The sequence below is a fragment of the Salvelinus namaycush genome, chromosome 12 (assembly GCF_016432855.1).
Source record: "Salvelinus namaycush isolate Seneca chromosome 12, SaNama_1.0, whole genome shotgun sequence".
Lineage (NCBI taxonomy): Eukaryota > Metazoa > Chordata > Actinopteri > Salmoniformes > Salmonidae > Salvelinus > Salvelinus namaycush.
The window spans coordinates 2,570,701-2,586,454 of record NC_052318.1 but is presented as its reverse complement, the minus strand read 5'-3'; the positions used below and the strand labels follow the sequence as shown (position 1 = coordinate 2,586,454).

The window sequence follows — 15,754 nt, the reverse complement described above, 5'->3', positions numbered from 1 at the left end:
TAAACATGATGCATTTTTACCTATAATATACAGTACTTTTTTAGTGCTTTATAAACACTCATATATCAAGTCCAGCATGAAAACCACGTCTAAGATCCCATTTAATTTGATCCAATCCTAACTGTTATTGTACATAACATCTGCTTAATCTTTCTGTTTTGTTACTTTCACTGACCATGTCCTCGTGTTAAATATGGCTTTATGTATTTCATTACTTTACTTTTTTTTTTTATCCACTTCAGCAGGAATTGTTAAACGCAGTGCTCTTTCCACTAACTGGAGAAGAAGCTGCATGATCGGAGGAAAGGTGAGAATAGGTGGTTTCATCATCGAACGTCAATTTGTCCGACGGTTCATCGTGATTCATTAACTTAACAAACTATTTGATACTAATATAGAAACGTGCTTTTTCGATCTTCAAATATGAATAAAACATTGTGTAAAAGTATCGTAAAGTTAAAAAAAAAAATCTGATAATTTACCCACAATCCTCTGAAAACAGAGAAAACATCATGTTATAATCTCCACCCGGCACAGCCAGAAGAGGACTGGCCACCCCTCAGAGCCTGGTTCCTCTCTAGGTTTCTTCCTAGGTTCTGGCCTTTCTAGGGAGTTTTTCCTAGCCACCGTGCTTCTAGACCTGCATTGCTTGCTGTTTGGGGTTTCAGGCTGGGTTTCTGTACAGCACTTTGTGACATCAGCTGATGTAAGAAGGACTTTATAAATACATTTGATTGATTCATTGACATGGCAGTTGTTGGAAGAACTTGAAATTGAAAGGAAATATTATGACAATTTGTTAAGTTTAACACAATGTTCCTTGTCGTTGTTTTTACACAAACATAGTTGTTTAGATTTACCTTAAGTGGAAGGGAACAAAATAAGCTTGTTTGAATATACTAATTATACTAATTATATTCAAGTAAAGATGACAACTACATTTTCTTATGTCAAAATAATTGTATTTTCAAGTATAATTTACTAACCATCTAAATCATTTTTGACAGTGTAGATCTGTCCAGGAGAGATTAAGAGCACCATAAACCACTCAGGTCCTGGGAACTTACTATAGAGACAGACACAGACTGGGTTGATAAGAGAAGGCTGGCTAACAGAGAGACAGAGACAGGATACACACACACAGGAAGTAACGGTATCTCACCGCTCTCCTCCAGCTGGAAGTCATCTTGGTAACGGTATTTCTCCGGTCCACACGCTACGAAGATGTCCTCGTCACCGAAGAAGTCCTGGAGACACGTCACCTGGAGGAACACACAGAGATGGGAGGGTTAGAGGTCATATACAGACTGGAGGGTTAGAGGTTAAATGCAGACTGGGGGGGTTAGAGGTTAAATGCAGACTGTGGGGTTAGAGGTTAAATGCAGACTGGAGGGTTAGAAGTCATATACAGACTGGAGGGTTAGAGGTCATATACAGACTGGAGGGTTAGAGGTCATATACAGACTGGAGGGTTAGAGGTTAAATGCAGACTTGGGGTTAGAGGTTAAATGCAGACTTGGGGTTAGAGGTTAAATGCAGACTGGGGGGTTAGAGGTTAAATGCAGACTGGGGGGTTAGAGGTTAAATGCAGACTGGGGGGTTAGAGGTTAAATGCAGACTGGGGGGTTAGAGGTTAAATGCACACACAGATACACAAGTAGAGCCAGCCACAGTAGAGACAGCAGTAGATTCAGCACCACGGACAGCCCATGTAGTTGGCTGTTCTCTGTTCTCATAGAAGTAGAGCCAGCCACAGTAGAGACAGCAGTAGATTCAGCACCACGGACAGCCCATGTCGTTGGCTGTTCTCTGTTCTCATAGAAGTAGAGCCAGCCACAGTAGAGACAGCAGTAGATTCAGCACCACGGACAGCCCATGTAGTTGGCTGTTCTCTGTTCTCATAGAAGTAGAGCCAGCCACAGTAGAGACAGCAGTAGATTCAGCACCACGGACAGCCCATGTAGTTGGCTGTTCTCTGTTCTCATAGAAGAGAGGGGTTGTGACCTCCCCCCGGGTGACTCACCCCTGTGTGTGTGTGTGTGTGTGTGTGTGTGTGTGTGTGTGTGTGTGTGTGTGTGTGTGTGTGTGTGTGTGTGTGTGTGTGTGTGTGTGTGTGTGTGTGTGTGTGTGTGTGTGTGTGTGTGTGTGTCTCTCTGTGTGTGTGTGTGTGTGTGTGTGTGTGTGTGTGTGTGTGTGTGTGTGTGTGTGTGTGTGTGTGTGTGTGTGTCTCTGTGTCTGTGTGTGTGTGTCTGTGTGTGTGTGTGTGTGTGTCTCTGTAGTAGTACTGTAATACTGTAGTTGGTAGTACTGTAATACTGTAGTTGGTAGTACTGTAATACTGTAGTTGGTAGTACTGTAATACTGTAGTTGGTAGTACTGTAATACTGTAGTTGGTAGTACTGTAATACTGTAGTTAGTAGTACTGTAATACTGTAGTTAGTAGTACTGTAATACTGTAGTTGGTAGTACTGTAGTACTGTAGTTGGTAGTACTGTACTACTGTAGTTAGTAGTACTGTAGTTAGTAGTATTGTAATACTGTAGTTAGTAGTACTGTAATACTGTAGTTAGTAGTACCCTAATACTGTAGTTAGTAGTACTGTAATACTGTAGTTGGTAGTACTGTAGTACTGTAGTTAGTAGTACTGTACTACTGTAGTTAGTAGTACTGTAATACTGTAGTTGGTAGTACTGTAGTACTGTAGTTGGTAGTACTGTACTACTGTAGTTAGTAGTACTGTAGTTAGTAGTATTGTAATACTGTAGTTAGTAGTACTGTAATACTGTAGTTAGTAGTACTGTAACAGACAATCCCCCTAGAAGCAGCTCATTCCTAGATATTTAACAGACAATCCCCCTAGAAGCAGCTCTGAAAGCACCAGAAACACTGAAGCAAACAGGATTTGATTAGATATTTTAACAAAGGAACACAGAAACAACCCAAAAGTAAGAGGAAGGGGGAGAAGAGAGGGAGAGATGAGACAGAGAAATGGAGAGATGAGACAGAGAAATGGAGAGATGAGACAGAGAGAGAGAGGGAGAGATGAGACAGCGAGAGGGGGAGAAAGGAGACAGAGAGAGGGGGAGGGAGGAGAAAGAGAGAGAGGAGACAGAGAGAGGAGGACAGAGGAGACAGAGAGAGGGGGAGAGATGAGACAGAGAGAGAGGGAGAGAGGAGACAGAGAGAGGGTGAGAGAGGAGACAGAGAGAGGAGACAGAGAGAGAGGGAGAGATGAGACAGAGAGAGAGGGAGAGATGAGACAGAGAGAGAGGGAGAGATGAGACAGAGAGAGAGGGAGAGATGAGACAGAGAGAGAGGGAGAGATGAGACAGAGAGAGGGTGAGAGAGGAGACAGAGAGAGAGGGAGAGATGAGACAGAGAGAGAGGGAGAGATGAGACAGAGAGAGGGTGAGAGAGGAGACAGAGAGAGGGTGAGAGAGGAAACAGAGAGAGGAGACAGAGAGAGAGGGAGAGATGAGACAGAGAGAGAGGGAGAGATGAGACAGAGGGAGAGGGAGAGATGAGACAGAGAGAGAGGGAGATATGAGACAGAGAGAGAGGGAGAGATGAGACAGAGAGAGAGGGAGAGATGAGACAGAGGGAGAGGGAGAGATGAGACAGAGGGAGAGGGAGAGATGAGACAGAGAGAGAGAGGGAGAGAGGAGACAGAGAGAGAGAGGGTGAGAGGAGACAGAGAGAGGGTGAGAGAGGAGACAGAGAGAGGAGACAGAGAGAGAGGGAGAGATGAGACAGAGAGAGAGGGAGAGATGAGACAGAGGGAGAGGGAGAGATGAGACAGAGGGAGAGGGAGAGATGAGACAGAGAGAGAGGGAGAGATGAGACAGAGAGAGAGGGAGAGATGAGACAGAGAGAGAGGGAGAGATGAGACAGAGGGAGAGGGAGAGATGAGACAGAGAGAGAGTGAGAGAGGAGACAGAGAGAGAGGGAGAGAGGAGACAGAGAGAGGGTGAGAGAGGAGACAGAGAGAGGAGACAGAGAGAGAGGGAGAGATGAGACAGAGAGAGAGGGAGAGATGAGACAGAGAGAGAGGGAGAGATGAGACAGAGGGAGAGATGAGACAGAGAGAGAGGGAGAGATGAGACAGAGAGAGAGGGAGATATGAGACAGAGAGAGAGGGAGAGATGAGACAGAGGGAGAGGGAGAGAGGAGACAGAGAGAGGAGCACCCCCCCTGTCAGCCACCCTGATAGCCCTCCTGACAACCCCCCCACACCCACTGAGGACAAACACAAGACACAGATTGTCCTCCTTATGGACTCAAATGGGAAATGTATAGAAGAAAAAAAACTTTTTCCCAAACACAGTGTGTCTAAACTCTGGTGTCCAAACACCCAGCGCGCCCTAGACCTTCTGTCTGAGGACAAACTAGGCTCACCCAGCCACATAATAATACACACAGGCACAAACGACCTGAGAGCACAGCAGGAAAGGGTGGCCACAGCACTGAAGGGAGTGATTGAAAAAGCTTCTTCTACTTTCCCCAACGCACAAGTGGTTATCTCCACCCTGCTACCACGAAAAGACTTCCACCCTGCTACAATACAGCGGGTAAACGCAAGCATTTCCCGTGACTGTGCCTCAAAACCAAATGTCTTTCTGGCCCACCACTCCACCCTGGACCTGAACAGCCTCTATGACCAGGTCCACCTCTACAAGGCAGCAGTGCCCACCTTTGCCCGGACTCTAAAGGACATCGCTCTCAAACGCAGCCCCAACACTTCACACAGGAGCAACAGATCAATAGACACCCCACCCAGACCAGCGAGACACCCTCCAAGACCTTCAGGACCCCCCCCTGGACCTACACATAGAGGACCCACGCCAAGAGGACTTACATCCAGACCACAGCACCCCCAGACACATCCACACCCCCACCCCAACCAATCAACACTCCCCCACATCAACCATGCCCACACCCAATTTAGGCCCCCTCAGATCAGACCTATGCCACTCCTGCCCACCCCATGCACCCCACCCCCGCAAAGAGGGCATCAACATGGAAGTCACACATACGCCCAGGTAGTGAGCGGGCAAACAGGCCCAACCCCCACTCTTACACTCGCCCAAGCCAACGGCATGTACCAGATGCTCAGCAGGCTCTGCTCACACTTACTGGCCTGAGGCCAAACCACGACCAACAACATTGGACACTTTATGGAACAAAAAGCCTTCACTATATCATCCTGGAATATCCAAGGCCTGAGGTCATCTGCCTTTGGCCTAAAGAGCAGGAACCCGGACTTCACCAAAGAAATCGGTAATGCAGACATTGTCATCCTGCAAGAAACATGGTATAGAGGAGACGGACCCACTGGTTGCCCTCTAGGTTACAGAGAGCTGGTAGTCCCATCCACCAAACTACCAGGTGTGAAACAGGGAAGGGACTCAGGGGGAATGCTAATTTGGTATAGAGCAGACCTAACTCACTCCATTAAATTAATCAAAACAGGAACATTTTACATTTGGCTAGAAATTCAAAAGGAAATTATCTTAACAGAGAAAAATGTCCTCCTGTGTGCTACCTATATCCCCCCACTAGAATCCCCATACTTTAATGAAGACAGCTTCTCCATCCTGGAGGGGGAAATCAATCATTTCCAGGCCCAGGGACATGTAGAGCCAGCCACAGTAGAGACAGCAGTAGATTCAGCACCACGGACAGCCGTGGATGAGACAGATGAGACAGAGAGAGAGGGAGAGATGAGACAGAGGGAGAGGGAGAGATGAGACAGAGGGAGAGGGAGAGATGAGACAGAGGGAGAGGGAGAGATGAGACAGAGGGAGAGGGAGAGATGAGACAGAGAGAGAGGGAGAGATGAGACAGAGAGAGAGGGAGAGATGAGACAGAGAGAGGGAGGAGAGAGCCCCAGGACAGCAACACAATTAGACCCAACCAAATCATACCCAACCAAATCAACAAGATAATTACTTGACACATTGGAAAGAATTTACAAAAAAACAGCAAACTAGAATGCTAGTTGGTCCTAAACAGAGAGTACACAGTGGCAGAATACCTGACCACTGTGACTGACCCAAAATTAAGGAAAGCTTTGACTATGTACAGACTCAATGAGCATAGCCTTGCTATTGAGAAAGGCCGCCGTAGGCAGACCTGGCTCCCAAGAGAAGACAGGCTATGTGCACACTGCCCACAAAATGAGGTGGAAACTGAGCTGCACTTCCTAACCTCCTGCCCAAATGTATGACCATATTAGAGACACATATTTCCCTCAGATTACACAGATCCACAAAGAATTCGAAAACAAACCCGATTTTGATAAACTCCCATATCTACTGGGTGAAATTCCACAGTGTGCCATCACAGCAGCAAGATTTGTGACCTGTTGTCACAAGAAAAGGGCAACCAGTGAAGAACAAACACCATTGTAAATACAACCCATATTTATGCTTATTTATTTTAACTTGTGTGCTTTAACCATTTGTACATTGTTACAACACTGTATATATATAATATGACATTTGTAATGTCTTTATTGTTTTGAAACTTTTGTATGTGTAATGTTTACTGTTAATTTGTATTGTTTGTTTCACTTTTGTGTATTGTCTACCTCACTTGCTTTGGCAATGTTAACACATGTTTCACATGCCAATAAAGCCTCTTGAATTGAATTGAATTGAATTGACAGAGACAGAAAGAGGCAAGGGAGGAGAGAGAGAGAGAGATGGGAGAGAGACAGAGAGAGAGAGAGATAGATGAGAGAGAGAGAGAGAGAGAGAGAGAGAGAGAGAGAGAGGGGGGGGGGGGGGAGAGAGAGAGAGAGAGAGAGAGAGAGAGAGAGAGAAAGAGAGAGAGGGAGAGAGAGAGAGAGAGAGAGAGAGAGAGAGAGAGAGAGAGAGAGAGAGAGAGAAAGAGAGAGAGAGAGAGAGAGAGAGAGAGAGAGAGAGAGAGAGAGAGAGAAAGAGAGAAAGAGAGAGAGAGAATAGGATTTTTCCATCCGCTACAGTTGCTGTGCTCATCACACTCTTTAGAGACAACAGGGGGCAACAGGGTGAAATAACAGCCTATTCACTGGACAGTGTGCAACAGTTTTAGCCAGAACCAAATGCAAAGAAATAGGGCCTGAAAGTAGTGCACTATTATAGGGCATAGGGCACGAACTGCAGCTTTAGAGAACCTATGCTTTTCTGTCTTTTCAGAAAGATTCCAGATTCATTCTCTCTCAGATTCCACCATCTAGAATCTGAACTGTCTTTTCAGGAGGCCAGATTCATTCTCTCTCAGATTCCACCATCTAGAATCTGAACTGCATCGGCGGTTTAACAGACAGACAGGCAGACCGTCATTAGAGCATAGTAAAACAAGCAAACCCAGTTCCTCTGTCTCTGAGAGAGACGCTCGAGACCTGCTCTGACTGCTCCATCTAGAGGAGGAACTCTGAACTGCAGTGGCCTGAGATGTACTTCCATGCCAGATTCATTCTCTCTCAGATTCCTCTGGGGACGCTCGAGACCTGCTCTGACAGCTCCATCTAGAGGAGCAACTCTGAACTGCAGTGGCCTGAGAAGTACTTCCAGTCTACACCACTGATAGCACAGTATACTATTCTTGGATGGGAGTGGGGGCCACAAAAAAAAACAGAACTCATCATGAGGGGCCACAGTGGCTCGTCATACCACCCCCCCCCCCCCCCACCCCCGGGTGATAACGAAGACATATATTTTTTAAAGTTCATTTCCTGCAATTGCGCACACATTTCCATGAAAATGTTGCTGTTTTATTACTAATTTCATGCAAATCTACACATTTTGCCACAGGGTGGAAGCAAATGTTTGCAGTTTTTATTATGATAACTGATGGGCCCAGCTTTAGATAGCTGGCAGCCAGACTAATTTACAAATGTTTAAAAAATGTAGTTGACACGGGCTAATTGAGTGACTGCTATTGTACAACCACATTTTGAAATGTTACCTTGTGTATTATATTATTCTATCACTTCAACAGTAAGTTGACACCCTGACTGAGTTCCTAAAATGTTTTAATAAAAATAATTTGATTTATTTTGTGAAAAAATATATACACATTGGTCCGTGGGCCTCCAGTTGCCCATCCCTGTCCTAAACTAAGGTGGTTACTGACTGGGTTCTGGTAGCTAGGTGGGTACTGACTGGGTTCTGGTAGCTAGGTGGATACTGACTGGGTTCTGATAGCTAGGTGGTTACTGACTGGGTTCTGGTAGCTAGGTGGATACTGACTGGGTTCTGATAGCTAGGTGGGTACTGACTGGGTTCTGGTAGCTAGGTGGTTACTGACTGGGTTCTGGTAGCCAGGTGGATACTGACTGGATTCTGGTAGCTAGGTGGTTACTGACTGGGTTCTGGTAGCTAGGTGGATACTGACTGGGTTCTGGTAGCTAGGTGGTTACTGACTGGGTTCTGGTAGCTAGGTGGATACTAACTGGGTTCTGGTAGCTAGGTGGATACTGACTGGGTTCTGGTAGCTAGGTGGTTACTGACTGGGTTCTGGTAGCTAGGTGGATACACATCATACTGCACATCTTCACACTCACAGCCTGAGACAGGGAGATATAGAAACAGACAGACAGACAGACAGACAGACAGACAGACAGACAGACAGACAGACAGACAGACAGACAGACAGACAGACATGAAGCACACACACACACACACACACACACACACACACACACACACACACACACACACACACACACACACACACACACACACACACACACACACACACACACACACACACACAAAGCCAGAGACAGCCATGTTTTGAGTGTTGTGAGTCTCTGTGCTGATGGTTTAAAACCTGTTGAGGATAGAGGGCGCTATTTTCACTTTGGGAAAAAATCGTGCCCAATTTAAACGGCCTCGTACTCTATTCTTGCTCGTACAATATGCATATTATTATTACTATTGGATAGAAAACACTCTCAAGTTTCTAAAACCGTTTGAATTATATCTGTGAGTAAAACAGAACTCATTTTGCAGCAAACTTCCTGTCAGAAAGTGAAAAATCTGAAATCGAGGCTCTGTTCCAGGGCCTCCCTATTAATTTGCTTGAAATCTATTAGTATACATGCACTTCATACGCCTTCCACTAGATGTCAATAGGCTATGAGAGGTGAAATGGGGTTTCTAGGTATATCTATGGTTAAAAGAGAGGTCTTGGAATGACATGTCCCCAATTTCCTTTGTTCAGGAAGGCGCGGGAAGGACATCAGTATTGGCTTCTGAAAAGCTTTCGTTATAGACTGCTAATATCTCCGGCTTTGATTTTATTTGATAAATGTGATAATATCATCGTAAAGTATGTTTTTTCAATATAGTTTTATCAGATTATTGAAAGTTTTTCGGGAGTTTTGGCGTGTTCCGTTCTCTGCGTTTGGTGACGATGGACAGCTTCGCGCCACTTGGCTAGTTTTGATTGCTAATTCGACAGGAGAAGAGGACATTCTAAATCCAAACAACGATTATTCTGGACAAAGGACCCCTTGTACAAGATTCTGATGGAAGCTCAGCAAAAGTAGGACCCATTTATGATGTTATTTCGTATTTCTGTCGAAAATGTTTAGACGTATATTCCGCTCTTATTTTGGGCGCTGTCTCGCTTTAACGTAAGCTGTATGTCGTACTAAAGTTATTTTTAGAATTCTAATACGGCGATTGCATTAAGAACTAGTGTATCTATCATTTGCTGTACAACAAGTATTTTTTAGTTATGTTTATGAATAGTTATTTGGTCAGAATAGGTGAGTGTCAGAAATATATCCGGAGATTCTGGAAAATAGTTGCTACGTTTTCACAATGTATAACCACGGATTTCAGCTCTAAATATGCACATTTTCGAACAAAACATAAGTGTATGTATAACCTGATGTTATAGGACTGTCATCTGATGAAGCTTTTCAAGGTTAGTCAAAAATTATATATCTTTTGCAGTTTTTTTGCGATCGCTAACTTTTGCTGCTGATAAATGGGTTGTTTTTTTGGCTATTGTGGTAAGCTAATATAATGCTATATTGTGTTTTCGCTGTAAAAACACTTTAAAAAATCTGAAATATTGGCTGGATTCACAAGAGTCTTTCATTTGCTGTACACCATGTATTTTTCATAAATGTTTTATGATGACTATTTAGGTATTTCACGTTGGTCTCTATAATTACTCTGGCTGCTTCGGTGCTATTTGTGATGGTAGCTGTGATGGTAGCTGCAATGTAAAACTATGATTTATACCTCAAATATGCAAATTTTTCGAACAAAACATAGATTTATTGTATAACATGTTATAAGACTGTCATCTGATGAAGTTGTTTCTTGGTTAGTTTGGTTGGTTCTTAGTTAGTTAGGTTGGCTTTGTGCATGCTACCTGTGCTGTGAAAGAAATGTCTGTGCTTTTTTGTATTTGGTGGTGAGCTAACATAAATATACGTGGTGTTTTCGCTGTAAAACATTTTAAAAATCGGACATGTTGACTGGATTCACAAGATGTTTATCTTTCATTTGCTGTATTGGACTTGTTAATGTGTGAAAGTAAAATATTTCTAAAAAATATTTTTTGAATTTCGCGCTCTGCCTTTTCAGTGGAATGTGGGGGGGGGTTCCGCTAGCGGAACCCCGGGGCTAGACAGGTTAATAACAGTGATCAACACTAGGTCTGCTGGGAAAGGTCATTACGTCTAATTAACAGCCTGTGATTGGATAAAGACTGGGGAGACTGTTCCTGATTAGTTAAACACTACTGCTGTTGTGGAGGTTGTTGTTTAAGAAGAGCAAGATACCAGAAAGGAGAGAGAGAGAGAGAGAGAGAATGATAGAGATAGTGATAAACAGATAAACAGAAATGGAGTCTTATCTAGGGTGGACAGAACACCTAACAGGAGTCTTATCTAGAGTCTTAGCTAGCTAAGTGTACTATGATATGTGGAGTTGAGCTTTAGAGCAGAAAGAAGCAAAAGGAGATAAACAAGGAGATGAGGAAAAGTTCAACAAGTGGAGGAGAAGACCTGCCTTAGAGATATACCTGTGGAGACCCACACTGTGGAGACACTCAATGTGGAGAGACACTAACTGTGGAGACACTAACTGTGGAGACACACTGTGGAGACATTAACTGTGGAGACACTAAATGTGGAGACACTAAATGTGGAGATACTAAATGTGGAGATACTAACTGTGGAGACACTAACTGTGGAGACACACTGTGGAGACATTAACTGTGGAGACACTAAATGTGGAGATACTACCTGTGGAGACCCACACTGTGGAGACACTCAATGTGGAGAGACACTAACTGTGGAGACACTAACTGTGGAGACACTAACTGTGGAGACACTAAATGTGGAGACACTAACTGTGGAGACACTAACTGTGGAGACACTAACTGTGGAGACACTATCTGTGGAGATACTAACTGTGGAGACACTAACTGTGGAGACACTAACTGTGGAGACACTAACTGTGGAGACACTGAATGTGGAGACACTGAATGTGGAGACAGTAACTGTGGAGACACTAACTGTGGAGACACAGTGACAGGAGATATACCTGTGGAGACACACAGTGACAGAACTGTGATTAATTCCCTCCAGCTCGCTCATGACTCGTCTGAATCAGCAGGCGAGAACAAACACTCATCGCTCCCATTGCTTATACGGCTATTTCTGTCTGCCTGTCAGATCTCAGGTTTACTTAGACCCCTCATGTGTCATCAACTAACTGTTCTGTCTGGTTTCACAGCCATATGTTCTGGCTGGTTTCACAGCCATATGTTCTGGCTGGATTCACAGCCGTAAGTGTCATCAACCAACTTTTCTGGCTGGTTTCACAGCCATATGTTCTGGCTGGTTTCATAGCCATATGTTCTGGCTGGTTTCACAGCCATATGTTCTGGCTGGTTTCATAGCCATATGTTCTGGCTGGTTTCACAGCCATATGTTCTGGCTGGTTTCACAGCCATTTTGTTCTGGCTGGTTTCACAGACAAATGTTCTGGCTGGTTTCACAGCCGTATGTGTCATCAACTTACTTTTCTGGCTGGTTTCACAGCCATAAGTTCTGGCTGGTTTCACAGCCATATGTGTCATCAACTAACTTTAATGGCTGGTTTCACAGCCATATGTTCTGTCTGGTTTCACAGCCATATGTTCTGTCTCGTTTCACAGCCATAATATCTGGCTGGTTTCATAGCCATATGATCTGGCTGGTTTCATAGCCATTTGATCTGTCTGGTTTCATAGCCATTTGATCTGGCAGGTTTCATAGCCATATTATCTGTCTGGTTTCACAGCCGTATGTTCTGGCTGGTTTCATAGCCATTTGATCTGGCTGGTTTCACAGTCATATGATCTGGCTGGTTTCATAGCCATTTAATCTGGCTGGTTTCATAGCCATTTGATCTGGCAGGTTTCATAGCCATATTATCTGGCTGGTTTCACAGCCGTATGATCTGGCTGGTTTCACAGCCATATGTTCTGGGGGGTTTCACGTACGTTCTGGCTGGTTTCACAGCCATTTGATCTGGCAGGTTTCATAGCCATATTATCTGGCTGGTTTCACAGCCATATGATCTGGCTGGTTTCACAGCCTTATGTTCTGGCTGGTTTCACAGCCATATGTTCTGGCTGGTTTCACAACAATATGATCTGGCTGGTTTCACAGCAATATGTTCTGGCTGGTTTCACAGCCATATGTTCTGGGGGGTTTCACAGCAATATGTTCTGGCTGGTTTCACAGCCATATGTTCTGGCTGGTTTCACAGCCATATGTTCTGGCTGGTTTCACGTACGTTCTGGCTGGTTTCATAGCCATTTGTTCTGGCTGGTTTCACAGCCTTATGTTCTGGCTGGTTTCACAGCCATATGATCTGGCTGGTTTCACAGCCTTATGTTCTGGCTGGTTTCACAGCCATATGTTCTGGCTGGATTCACAGCCGTATGTGTCATCAACTAACTTTTCTGGCTGGTTTCACAGCCATATGTTCTGGCTGGTTACACAGCCATAAGTTCTGGCTGGTTTCACAGCCATGTGTTCTGTCTGGTTTCACAGCCGTATGTGTCATCAACTAACTTTTCTGGCTGGTTTCACAGCCATATGTTCTGTCTGGTTTCACAGCCATAATATCTGACTGGTTTCATAGCCATATGTTCTGGCTGGTTTCATAGCCATTTGATCTGGCTGGTTTCTTAGCCATTTGATCTGGCAGGTTTCATAGCCATATTATCTGGCTGGTTTCACAGCCGTATTATTTGGCTGGTTTCATAGCCATTTGATCTGGCTGGTTTCATAGCCATTTGATCTGGCAGGTTTCATAGCCATATTATCTGTCTGGTTTCATAGCATTTGTTCTTGCTGGTTTCATAGCCATTTGATCTGGCTGGTTTCATAGCCATTTGATCTGGCAGGTTTCATAGCCATATTATCTGTCTGGTTTCATAGCATTTGTTCTTGCTGGTTTCATAGCCATTTGATCTGGCTGGTTTCATAGCCATTTGATCTGGCAGGTTTCATAGCCATTTGATCTGGCTGGTTTCATAGCCATTTGATCTGGCAGGTTTCATAGCCATATTATCTGTCTGGTTTCATAGCCATATGTTCTGGCTGGTTTCACAGCAATATGATCTGGCTGGTTTCATAGCCATATGTTCTGGCGGGTTTCACATACGTCTGGCTGGTTTCATTGCCATTTGTTCTGGCTGGTTTCACAGCCATATGTTCTGGCTGGTTTCACAGCCATATGTTCTGGCTGGTTTCACAGCCATATGTTCTGGCTTGTTTCACAGCCATATGTTCTGGCTGGTTTCACAGCCATATGTTCTGGCTGGTTTCACAGCCATTTGATCTGGTACTGAAGCAGGGAGAGGAGGTGTTGGATGATAATGAAGCAGGGAGAGGAGGTGTTGGATGATACTGAAGCAGGGAGAGGAGGTGTTGGATGATAATGAAGCAGGGAGAGGAGGTGTTGGATGATAATGAAGCAGGGAGAGGAGGTGTTGGATGATAATGAAGCAGGGAGAGGAGGTGTTGGATGATAATGAAGCAGGGAGAGGAGGTGTTGGATGATAATGAAGCAGGGAGAGGAGGTGTTGGATGATAATGAAGCAGGGAGAGGAAGTGTTGGATGATACTGAAGCAGGGAGAGGAGGTGTTGGATGATAATGAAGCAGGGAGAGGAGGTGTTGGATGATACTGAAGCAGGGAGAGGAGGTGTTGGATGATAATGAAGCAGGGAGAGGAAGTGTTGGATGATACTGAAGCAGGGAGAGGAAGTGTTGGATGATACTGAAGCAGGGAGAGGAAGTGTTGGATGATACTGACGTCAATAGGAAAGAAAAGGGGGGCTGATATTCTAATGCTCATACCTACTGATCACATCGCGGCTCACACATTCTTTCTGTCCCTCCCTTTCACTCCCTACAGAACAGAACTGATCTGAACAGAACAGAACTGAACTAAACAGAACTGTACTGAGGGAGATCTGTGAATCTCCCGTGAGTCTGCAAACAGAAAATGAGAATGAGGGATTGAGATAATGTAACATGTAGGCTGTGATGTAATATGTAGACTGTGGTGTAACATGTAGACTGTGGTGTAATATGTAGACTGGGGTGTAATATGTAGACTGTGGTGTAATATGTAGACTGTGGTGTAATATGTAGACTGGGGTGTAATATGTAGACTGGGGTGTCATATGTAGACTGTGGTGTAATATGTAGACTGTGATGTAATATGTAGACTGTGGTGTAATAGGTAGACTGTGATGTAATATGTAGACTGGGGTGTAATATGTAGACTGTGATGTAATATGTAGACTGGGGTGTAATAGACTGGGGTGTAATATGTAGACTGGGGTGTAATATGTAGACTGTGATGTAATATGTCGACTGTGGTGTAATATGTAGACTGGGGTGTCATATGTAGACTGGGGTGTAATATGTAGACTGTGGTGTCATATGTAGACTGGGGTGTAATATGTAGACTGTGATGTAATATGTAGACTTGGGTGTAATATGTAGACTGTGATGTAATATGTAGACTGGGGTGTAATAGACTGGGGTTTAATATGTAGACTGGGGTGTAATATGTAGACCGGGGTGTAATATGTAGACCGGGGTGTAATATGTAGACCGGGGTGTAATATGTAGACTGTGGTGTAATATGTAGACTGTGGTGTAATATGTAGACTGTGGTGTAATATGTAGACTGGGGTGTAATATGTAGACTGGGGTGTAATAGACTGGGGTTTAATATGTAGACTGGGGTGTAATATGTAGACTGTGGTGTAATATGTAGACTGGGGTGTAATATGTAGACCGGGGTGTAATATGTAGACTGGGGTGTAATATGTAGACCGGGGTGTAATATGTAGACCGGGGTGTAATATGTAGACTGGGGTTTAATATGTAGACTGGGGTGTAATATGTAGACCGGGGTGTAATATGTAGACCGGGGTGTAATATGTAGACCGGGGTGTAATATGTAGACTGGGGTGTAATATGTAGACTGTGGTGTAATATGTAGACTGTGGTGTCATATGTAGACTGGGGTGTAATAGACTGGGGTGTCATATGTAGACTGGGGTGTAATATGTAGACTGGGGTGTAATATGTAGACTGGGGTGTAATAGACTGGGGTGTCATATGTAGACTGGAGTGTAATATGTAGACTGGGGTGTCATATATAGACTGGGGTGTCATATGTACATTTCACAAGTAACCCCATTCCTTTACACTGATAGGTCAATAGATT

At 44.2% G+C, this 15,754-nt stretch overlaps 1 protein-coding gene across 1 annotated transcript in view; it reads right to left on the bottom strand.

Moving 5' to 3' along the window:
- LOC120056735 (serine/threonine-protein kinase DCLK1-like) overlaps positions 1–15,754 on the bottom strand; it is a 52,958-nt gene that overhangs the window by 17,554 nt on the left and 19,650 nt on the right. The window contains exon 3 of the mRNA XM_039004942.1: positions 1,163–1,262. Within this exon, the coding sequence (XP_038860870.1) occupies positions 1,163–1,262 (100 nt within the window). The remainder of the gene's footprint in view (positions 1–1,162; positions 1,263–15,754) is intronic.